Here is an 11,264-nt window from a genome sequence, read left to right on the forward strand (position 1 = left end):
GTGTTCTTTGGTACAGTTATGAATGTTCTTCCTCCACGCAGGCTCTTCCAGGCATTCTTCGACTTTCTAACGCTGATCAACGCCGTGGTGATTGGTGTGGCCACGAAGGACTCGGAGTGGGATGACGCGGCTGAGTGGGTGTTCCTCTCCCTCTTCATGCTGGAGATTGTGTTGAAGATGTATGCGTTGGGAATGAGGAGATTCTTCAAGAGGCTGTGGAATGTGTGAGTACCATAGAGTGTGTGGGTCTGTGTGTGGGTGTGTGTTTGGAATGTGTGAGTACCAGAGTACCATAAAGTCTGTGTGTGTGTGTGTGTGTGTGTGTGTGTGTGTGGAATGTGTGAGTACCATAGAGTCTGTGGGCTGTGATGTAGGCCTCATAGGAGTAGAAGCACACCCTTGTTTTACAGTGAACGGGTATGCAGTGACAGAAAGTCCGGATTTGTGTGTGTGTGTGTGTGTGTGTGTGTGTGTGTGTGTGTGTGTGTGTGTGTGTGTGTGTGCACATGTGTGTGTGTGTACATGTGTATGTGTGTGCTTAATCATGATCCTGTATAAAGCCTTACTGGTAACAGTTTAAGTGAGTTAGTCTTGTTTGTAGACTTATTTATGGTGGTAAACAGCAAGTGATGTGAAATAACAAACAGTTGAGGTAAATTACTAACTTGTTTATAAGATTTACTTTTAGTGGTAAGCCAGAAGTGAAGTGCAGTAAAGTGAATTGACAGCCGTTTCCGGTTTAGGTGAATGGCAGACTTGTTTTTAGGCTTTGTTGAGTGGGTGACCCTTGGCTAGAAACATATCCCCATGGAGCTCATGTTGTGACTGACTCAGTATATGATAAATCATTATATGATTGATTTTCTCAAACGCACCCTCATTGTAAAATGAGGCCGTTCTGTAGTGTAATTTTAATACTTGTAGTGATGGCGCGATAATAGTTTTTAGTAGTAGCCTAGTAGTAGTAATAGTAGTTGCAGTGGTAGTAGCAGCAACATTAGGTTCATCTGAATCATGAACATGCTGCGCTGCAGAATGAAGTTGTGTCATTCTGCAGCTCACCATTCTTCTATTGGGGGTATAGAGAGAGTATTTGGAGATGTTTGTATAGCCAGGCAGGTCCTGTAGCCTGTTCATGTCAGTGCTGCCGCTTGAAGGCATCCCTCGTCAGCACCTTGCCCATAGTGTACTGTTTTTATTATATCTTGGTCCAGTTTTTTCATCGTTTTGCAAAATATTTCACATAGCTCTGTGGTGGAAAAGGACGGTGCTGCCACTTTACATACTTTCCATAGCTTCTTTGTGGCTGTACTTTTGCACTAGCGTGGCCCAGATTTTCATTGTTTTGCAGCTTATTTTGCATAGCTGAGAGCAGAAAATGACGGTGCTATGGCATAATGTCCTTTTCCACAGCACTTCTTCATGACTAGCACCACATTCTAGTGCTAATATATTCCTACAACTGAACATTCAAGATATAAGGATGTCAGTTGTAAGGCAGGTTAGAGGAAAAGGGTTATAGACAGACTCTCCTCACTATTCTGCCTGTCTCATGCTGGTATCTCTCTCAGATTTGACTTTGTGGTGATCGGTTTGGCGTTCATCCTGGGAATCACAGAGGAAATTGCCGATGAGGGTGAGTTAATGCATCTGTTTATATTTATACAGTATACTCCCGGGATTCCAGGGGCTTGAACAGTGAGTCAATGAGTGTGTGGTTCATTAAGTCAGGTAGATTTGCTTAGTGTCTCATTCTGTATTTTTTTCCACTCACACTCATCTGTTTCCCTTTTTTCTGAAACATTGTGGTGTTGCTCTGGATGTGATGGAAAGCGTTAGGAGAAATACTGTGAGATGCTTTGGCCTTGTGGAGAGGATGAAGAATGAGAAACTGACTGGAAGAATATATGTGGGTAACATGGAAGGGGAACAGGGCAGCATGGAGGTGATTTGTTTGTGACCACCCCTTACAGGATTATGGCATCTGGCAGGAGATAGATAGATAGACATGGAAGGGGAGAGGAGGAGGGGAAGATGAAGGATGAGATCGGGGATTAGAATGGAGAGTATGGAGCATGAGAGACTGACTAGAAAACTGTATGTGAGAGAGAGAGAGGGGGAGGGGGGGAGGAGGAGACCAGGGTTGAGATGGAGGGATGGATTGTAGAGATCTGAGTTGGAGCGGTGGCAGTCAAATGGTAGATGACAGGGTGATGTGGAGGTGATCTGCATGTGGCCATCCCTTGCAGGATTAAGACATCTGGCAGTAGATAGATAGATAGGTAAATACTTCGCTGAAACTCCACTGTCCTCAACGAGCATAACTTTGCTTTAGTCTATCGTACTCTGGTGCTGGAGAGCCTTCATGTGGCGGCACCAATATAATTAAGCTGCCGCACTGCCTGGAGAGTGAGAGACTGATGAGGAGAGTGTATGTAAGTGAGGTGGAAGGGGAGAGAGGGAGGGGGAGGCCAAGAATGAGATGGAGGGATGGAGTGGAGAGGTATATGAGAGAGAGGTGTGTGAGCTGGGAGCAGGGCAATGAAATGACGGGGGACAGGGCGACGTGGAGGCGATTTGTTTGTGGCCACCCTGTATGGGATTAAGGTGTCTGGCAATAGATAGACAGATAGACTTCCTGGTTATACAAACATCCCTCAGTTTCCTCCATATCCCCCAAAAGGAGATTGGTGGACTGCAGGAGGAGGACAGCTGGAGTCTGCATCTGCTGGGTTTACATTTCAGATGAACCTGGGGCTACGACCACTACTACTACTACTCTGCTGTACTCCACTATAGCTCCCCTCTCCTTAAGAAATGTAACAACTCTACTTTACCTTTCTCCACTATACCTTGACTCTCCTCAGCAAACTCACCCCTTTTCTGTCCAGTTCTCAGATGCAAGCATTAACCAGTACTACCTGTCCTTCATGTATAGAACAGGTCATCTCTGGAAGTATCTTCCTCTGTCTGTATTTCTTTCTATCTTTGACTCCAGCTTTTTAAACACAGTGTGTCTTGGCGTCTTGAAAATAACAGGTCTTGAATTGGACTCTCTCTTATTTATTTACTTGTTTTTACTTGGAGGAAACACTCTTGCTGACTTTTAGCATTTGATTCCTTCTTCCTTGGATTTGATAAAAAGTAACTCTAGCCTGCCAAACTTCACGATAACTCCACTCACCTCAGTGAACATAGCTTTGGTAAACCCTACCATACTCCACTATAACTCCACCCTGCTCCATTATAGTTCCACTTTTCACCCTGATATCACCTCCACCCCACAGAGGAGGAGAGCCGGCTAACCCTCGATGTTCTGCTGGTGCTGCGAGTCCTGCGGCTGGTGAAGATCGTGGGCAGTGTGCGCAGGTTCAAGGTTATCGTACACACCATCAGCAAAATTGTACCATCCCTGCTCACCTACGGGGCTATTATGTTGGTGCGTAGAACTGTGTTGGGTTTGGCTGTTGTGTTGATACTAATTGCTGGGGTCCATTCCAAAGGCTTTATAGAAAATGGAATGTTTTGGAAAATAGATTCGTAATGATAATTGTGTGAGTCATGTTAAAAGTAGCCTACAGTTCATTCATATAATTTATAAGTGCTCCAGCATGCTTGCATGCGTCAGCCTTGGTCACCAAATAGCAGCTCTTCACACTGCTTGATCTCTGGCAGCCTCCATATTCGGTCCCTTATCCTTGAGGTTACACCCTGTAACCTCATCCCAGGTCTTTTTCAGTCTGCCTCTTGCAACCCAACCCCCGACATTCACACTTCCCACTTTCTGCACCCAGTTGTACTTGTCATCAAACAAACCTTGTCTTCAGATACTGGTATACATTGATTGTGTAAGGACAGATGATACCAACACACCCCAGTTGCATGAAAAAATATTATGGAAGGGGGAGAATTTAGGGCCTTGGGTGTTGGGATTGGAGAGGTTGTACTGGATTTGACTATTACTGTAAAGGTATTCTGCTTTATATTTGCAATGGTGGATCTGGTGCCACTCATTGTATTATTATCATTATTATTATTATTATTATTATTATTATTAATATTATTATTTATATATAACCAAACCATACGTGCTCCCTACGTGTCATCAAGTGGGTTGGTGGAGGGTTAGTGCCCCTTCCTGTAAAACAAATAACCCAGAGTCAAATGGCCACCCCTAACAGGATTATGGCATCAGGCAATAGATAGATAGATAGATTATTATTTATTATTATTATTATTATTTATTTATTTATTTATTTTTTTTTTTGAGAGGGGGCTTCAATGATGAGTGAATGGGAGTGTGACACATCAATTGGGCAAACTTTGGTTAATACAGTATCTCATTCTACTAAGTTCTTTGTGGCTCACTGGACCCTACCTCACCCCACCTTAGGGCAGGAAATGAGGTCTGGATGATGGTGATGATGATAATGATGATGGTGATAGTGATAATGATGATGATGGTGATGATGATGATGATGATGGTGATGATGGTGATGATGGTGATGATGATAATGATGGTGATGATGATAATGATGATGATGATGATAATGATGGTGATGATGATGATGGTGATGATAATGGTGATGATGATTATACTTGGATGTTCGAGATATTTTACTACATATTTGCAGTGGTGCCTCTCTGTGCGTTCAGTGTACAGTCACGGACAAAAATGTTGATCCACCTCACTACACTCATCAGCAGTACCAGTGAGTGATGATTTCCGAAGCCATAGATGTGATATTAGGAACCCAACAAACTTTTAAGAATATTATATTGAGTTTCATAAGTATAATATAAAGGAGTGTTGTGGTGTGGATGTGGATGTGATAGGAAGCATTAGGAGGAACACACTGAGGTGGTTTGGCCATGTGGAGAGGATGGAGGGTGAGAGACTGATGAGGAGAGTGTATGTGAGTGAGGTGGATGTGGAGTTACATGGAGAGACAGACTGACAAATAAGGAAGTGAAGGAGCGTTGTGGTGTGGATGTGGATGTGATAGGAAGCATCAGGAGGAACACACTGAGGTGGTTTGGCCATGTGGAGAGGATGGAGGGTGAGAGACTGATGAGGAGAGTGTATGTGAGTGAGGTGGATGTGGAGTTACATGGAGAGACAGACTGACAAATAAGGAAGTGAAGGAGCGTTGTGGTGTGGATGTGGATGTGACAGGAAGCGTTAGGAGGAACACACTGAGGTGGTTTGGCCATGTGGAGAGGATGGAGGGTGAGAGACTGACGAGGAAAGTGTATGTGAGTGAGGTGGAGGGGAGGAGAGGGAAGGGGAGGCCGAGGATGAGATGGAGGGATGGAGTGGAGAGGTATATGAGAGAGGGGGGCGTGAGTTGGGAGCAGGGCTGTGAAATGGCGGGGGACAGGGTGATGTGGAGGCGATTTGTTTGTGGCCACCCCGTACGGGATTGAGGCGTCTGGCAATACATAGATAATTATCCTGCTAAAAGTGGAATGATATTTATGACTGCGACTGTACATATATACCATCTCAGTGTATTCCTCCTTTTCAGCAGTTCCACATTTCACTCCCATACATTTTTCTTCCATTGTATACTGTTATGGAGAGTGAGATTTGTGAACTTTGAAGGTAGAGTTGTGAGAGGCAGATCGAAAAAGACCTGGGATGCAAGCGCGATGGAGCCCTTATAAACAAAGTACTTGACTATTCCAGATCTGTTTATCTATTGCCAGACGCCTTAATCCCGTAAGGGTTGGCCACAAACAAATCGCCTCCATGTTGCCTTGTCCCCCGCCATTTCATTGCCCTGCTCCCGGCTCACACCTCCCTCCCTTATATACCTCTCCACTCCATCCCTCCATCTCATCCTTGGCCTCCCCCTCCCTTTCCCCCCCTCCACCTCACTCACATACACTCTCCTTGTCAGTCTCTCGCTCTCCATCCTCTTCACATGTCCAAACCACCTCAGTGTGTTTCTCCTAATGCTTCCTATCACATCCACATCCACACCACAAAGCAGTACAGTAATTGGATGGAGGGTTGGAGTGAGAGGTATATGTATGTGAGAGAGGGGGGTGTGAGATGGGAGCAGGGCAATGAAATGGTGGGGGACAGGGCGACATGGAGGCAGTTTGTTTGTGGCCACCCCTTACGGGATTAAGGCGTCTGGCAATAGGTAGACAGATAGACTTCTCCTGCAGGTCTTCTACTACATATTTGCGATGGTTGGGCTCGAGTCCTTCCAAGGGCTGGTCAAGTTCACCGGCTATGACCTCGAGACCTCCGACCTGTACTGCAGCAACCCCGCCCTGGAGCAGTCGGATTTCTGGCGCCTCCATTACTGCAACAACAACTTCAACGACGTCATCCACGCCTTCATCGTCCTCTTCGAGCTGACCGTTGTTAATCAGTGGCATGATATCCTTTGACGAGGCCTGCCTTGGTCTGCCCGTCAACGTCATTAGCATTGTCGTCATCGTCGTCTTCATCATCATCATCGTGGTCGTTGCTCTTGTTATCATCTTCATCATCATCATCATCGTGGTCGTTGCTCTTGTTATCATCTTCATCATCATCATCATCATCATCGTCATCATTGTTGTTATCATCATCATCATCATCATGGTCTGTCATTATCATCTTTATCTTCATCTTCATCTTCATCATCATTATCGTCATCATGTTTATCATTGTCATCTTCATCTTCATCTTCATCATCATCATCATCACCAGCATCATTGTCATCATTGTCGTTATCATCATCATCATCATCTTCATCATTGTCATCATCATCATCATAACTAATCCTAATCCACACTGATAGATAAGTAGATAGATAGATAGTACAAACTGATCCACATCCACCCTAACCAAATCCACTCTGATAGATAAACAGATAGATAGATAGTCCAGATGGAGATATAGCCAGATAGATAGTACAGAGTTATCCATAGGTAGATAGATAGTACAGGGTGATCCATACTGATAGATAGTGTAAATTGATCCAAATCTATCCTTAACTGGTACACACTGATAGCGTACGGATATGCAGCTGTGACGGATCCCTGGGCCAGGCTCTACTTCATGATGTTCCACCTCGTCTGTGTCATCGTCGTGCTCAAGTGAGTTTGTACCTCGGTTAGAAACTAGAAAAAAATAATTGTTCTTTTGGAAATATCGATGAAGAAACTAGACTAATTGTTCTTTTGGAAATATTGATGAGAGGACTGGAGTGTATTGGTGTTGTGATGAGGAGGGGTAGACTGAGATGGTTTGGGCATGTGGAGAGGAAGGATGGGACTGGAGTGTATTGGTGTTGTGATGAGGAGGGGTAGACTGAGATGGTTTGGGCATGTGGAGAGGAAGGATGGGACTGGAGTGTATTGGTGTTGTGATGAGGAGGGGTAGACTGAGATGGTTTGGGCATGTGGAGAGGAAGGATGGGACTGGAGTGTATTGGTGTTGTGATGAGGAGGGGTAGATTGAGATGGTTTAGGCATGTGGAGAGGAAGGATGGGACGGGAGTGTATTGGTGTTGTGATGAGGAGGGGTAGATTGAGATGGTTTGGGCATGTGGAGAGGAAGGATGGGACTGGAGTGTATTGGTGTTGTGATGAGGAGGGGTAGACTGAGATGGTTTGGGCATGTGGAGAGGAAGGATGGGACTGGAGTGTATTGGTGTTGTGATGAGGAGGGGTAGAGTTAGAGAGAAGGAAGGGACTGGAGTGTATCGGTGTTGTAATGAGGAGGGGTAGATTGAGATGGTTTAGGCATGTGGAAATGATGGAGGATGACAACTGGGTGCAGAAAGTGAGAAGTGTGAATGTTGGGTAGGGCTGCAAGAGGTAGACCAAAAAAGACCTGGGATGAGGTCATAGTGTGTAACCTCAGGGATAAGGGACTGAATAGGGAGGCTGCCAGAAATCGAGCAGGGTGGAGAGCCGCCATGAGGTGACCAAGGCCGACATATGCAAGGATGTTGGAGCCTTTATAAACGATACGATAGAGTATGAAAGGGAGGTGAGAAGTAGAAGAGGTGAAATATTACCAAGCCTCACTCAGCTCAGGAATATTAGCCAGCAGAGGAAAGTGACAAGTAGAGGAGGTGAAATATTAGCAAGCCTTTCTCAGCTTAGGAATATTAGCCAGCAGAGGAAAGTGACAAGTAGAAGAGGTGAAATATTAGCAAGCCTTTCTCAGCTTAGGAATATTAGCCAGCAGAGGAAAGTGACAAGTAGAAGAGGTGAAATATTAGCAAGCCTTTCTCAGCTTTGGAATATTAGCCAGCAGAGGAAAGTGACAAGTAGAAGAGGTGAAATATTACCAAGCCTCTCTCAGCTTAGGAATATTAGCCAGCAGAGGAAAGTGACAAGTAGAAGAGGTGAAATATTAGCAAGCCTCTCAGCTTAGGAATACTAGCCAGCAGAGGAAAGTGACAAGTAGAAGAGGTGAAATATTACCAAGCCTTTCTCAGCTTAGGAATACTAGCCAGCAGAGGAAAGTGACAAGTACAAGAAGCAGAACATTATTTGAATTTTTGTCACGTTCTATGCCTAAAGATGAAAATACCAATTGTTACTACTGTTTGTATATGAGAGAGGGGGGTGTGAGCTGCGAGTAGGGCAGTGAAGTGGCGGGGGACAGGGCGACGTGAAGACGATTTGTTTGTGGCCACCCCTTACAGGATTAAGGCATCAGGCAATAGATAGGTAGATAGACTATTGTTTGCATATATTATTTGTTATTTATTTGTGTTTGTGCAGCATCTTCACAGCGTTTGTCCTGGAGGTGTTCATCTTGGAGTACTCGGCCAGCTGTCAGCCACAGATGGAGACAGAGATGGAGAAAAAGATACAGGAGCTGGGACTGAGTCTTAGAAAGTGAGTGTACTGTGTGTGTGTGTGTGTGTGTATGTCAGGTAAGTTAGAAGATCAATAGAATGACTGTGTGTGTGTGTGCATTGTGGTGGTGATGTGGATATGATTGTAAGTGTTAAGAGAAATACTCCCAGGTGGATTGGCCATGTGGAGAGGATGGAGTATTAGAGACTGACTGGAAGAGTTTGAGTGAGACGGAAGGGGACAGGGGAGGGGAAAACCAAGGATGAGATGGAGGGATGGAGTGGAGAGTTGTAATAGAGGGGGAAGGGGGGGTATGAGTTGGAGGGAGGGCAGCCAAATTTCAAGGACACGGCATCGTGGAGGCACTTTGTTTGTGGCCACCACTTACAGGATGAAAGTGTCCAGCAATAGATAGCAGACAGATAGTTCGCAGTTACATAAATAGATAGAGCTCTTAGATAGATAGATAGGTAAACAGAAATAGAGTTAGATAGATAAATAGATAGATTCTCATTTACCTCTGTGGATAGAGTTGTCAGTTAGATAGATAAATAGATAGTTTCTCATTTATGTCTGTAGATAGAGTTTTAAAGTAGATAGATAGATAGTTTCTCATTTACCTCTGTAGATAAAGTTCTCAGTTAGATAGATAAATAGATAGTTTCTCATTTATGTGTAGATAGAGTTTTCAAATAGATAAATAGATAGTTTTTCCTTTACCTCCCTGTTACCCTAGGAGGCGAAAATCCACCACTCGTGTCAGCCAAGAGCATCTGGTGGTGTCCGACAGTGAGGGTTCCGATGATGACGCCCCCGACGCCCCCCCATGCCAGGGTGTGGTGGGGGGTGGGGTGGAGGGGGGCACATCACAGTTCTACTCCGGGTACAAGGACATCTCCGGAGAAACAGATGTCAGGTTCCACATCTCCAAACGTAAGTATTATTATCGTTATACCTCAGGTGACTGCCCATTCCTCTCTTCATTTCTTCCTCCCTCTTATATCCTCCTTTCCTTCCTTCTTTCCTCTTTCTTCTGACTATGGGTGACTCTGCACTGAGTGACAAGCCAAAAGGTACACCAGGAAACCATGTACTACGCTGGGTTGTAACCATATAACCAAATTACTGCACCTGGTGGTTTGGTGGGTGATTAAGGTGCTCCAGTTGGATTGAGCCTGTGTAGGTTTGTATCTGGGGGGTGGTTGGGGTTTGTTGCTCACGTAATGACACTCAGGGACGAGTGAGGCTGGCCACTCTCATCCAAAATGTCAGGACCTACTTGCCTAGCCCCGTGCTCCTACACTTCTCGTGGGGCGACATAGGATTGGATGATGGATGTGTGGATAATAATTGATGATGATGATGATGACAGTAATAATAAAAGTGGGTGACAGAGTGACTTGGAGGCGTTTTGTCTGCGGCCACCCTTTGCGGGATTAGGGCGTCGGGCATAGATAGAGATAAATAGATAGACTAATGAATGTAGTGTATTTGGATATTATTTGCCATCTGTCCGCCAGGGTTGAAGAACGTGGAGGTGTTGCTGCAAAAGATGTTTGAGAAGGAGCTGTCCGAAGACGAGCTTGGCCCCACCATAGACAACCTTGACGAAGACCTGACCGAGAATGCAGAGTACCTCGCCGACCAGAACCGCACACTGTGGGGCTTGTGATTGGCCGTATGTTCGACAGGGCGGCTTGTTTATAGCGCGTTACTTCCACTCAACCAGGCGACTTCTCGTGTGTTGTGGGAACAACATATCCAGCGTTTCCAGTGTCCATCCTGCATTGTCTGTTCATTTCCTCCCAGAACCACTCACTGTACAGCATTGGATTGGCTGTAGTGCAGGTGGATGGGAATAGAGGAAAGGATAGCAAGGTAGCTGTCTAGGTTGCAAGCTGTTGAACTGTAGTTAGATAGGTGCAGACGTGGGGAGGGTGGAGGATGTAAGGGGTAGTGACATTTAGGGGCATTATATAGTGGAAGAACAGAGGATAGGAGTGGGGTGTGTAATTACTGAGTGGATGAAAAGGAATGCACGGAGATGGTATGATATGTACAAAGAATGCACATGCACGGAGATGGTATGATATATACAAAGAATGCACATGCACTGAGATGGTATGATATATACAAAGAATGCACGTGCACTGAGATGGTATGATATTTACAAAGAATGCACATTGATTGAGTGCCAAAGAAAATGTGTGAAAGAGATAAAGAGGGCAGTGTTGGTAGAGGCAGAACGTATGTGGTGTGGAAGAAGAGTGGATCAGTAAATTCGTGAAAGAGTGGGAAGAGGAAGAGGAGTGCTTGAGAGAGTGGGAAGAGGACGAGGAGTGCTTGAGAGAGTGGGAAGAGGAAGAGGAGTGCTTGAGAGAGTGGGAAGAGGACGAGGAGTGCTTGAGAGATTGGGAAGAGGAAGAGGAGTGTTTGAGAGAGTGGGA

At 45.1% G+C, this 11,264-nt stretch overlaps 1 protein-coding gene across 1 annotated transcript in view; it reads left to right on the forward strand.

Annotated features, from left to right (window-relative positions):
• The window catches only part of LOC145396219 (uncharacterized), a 40,772-nt gene extending 30,276 nt beyond the window's left edge, over positions 1 to 10,496 (forward strand). The window contains exons 15-22 of the mRNA XM_080269653.1: positions 42 to 224; positions 1,572 to 1,636; positions 3,288 to 3,439; positions 6,178 to 6,394; positions 7,008 to 7,098; positions 8,740 to 8,856; positions 9,554 to 9,750; positions 10,338 to 10,496. Of these exons, the coding sequence (XP_080125779.1) occupies positions 42 to 224; positions 1,572 to 1,636; positions 3,288 to 3,439; positions 6,178 to 6,394; positions 7,008 to 7,098; positions 8,740 to 8,856; positions 9,554 to 9,750; positions 10,338 to 10,489 (1,174 nt within the window). The 3' untranslated portion in view covers positions 10,490 to 10,496. The remainder of the gene's footprint in view (positions 1 to 41; positions 225 to 1,571; positions 1,637 to 3,287; positions 3,440 to 6,177; positions 6,395 to 7,007; positions 7,099 to 8,739; positions 8,857 to 9,553; positions 9,751 to 10,337) is intronic.
• Positions 10,497 to 11,264: the final 768 nt, after the last annotated feature.

The sequence above is a fragment of the Coenobita brevimanus genome, chromosome 35 (assembly GCF_032717465.1).
Source record: "Coenobita brevimanus isolate Jiangsu-jjx chromosome 35, ASM3271746v2, whole genome shotgun sequence".
NCBI lineage: Eukaryota > Metazoa > Arthropoda > Malacostraca > Decapoda > Coenobitidae > Coenobita > Coenobita brevimanus.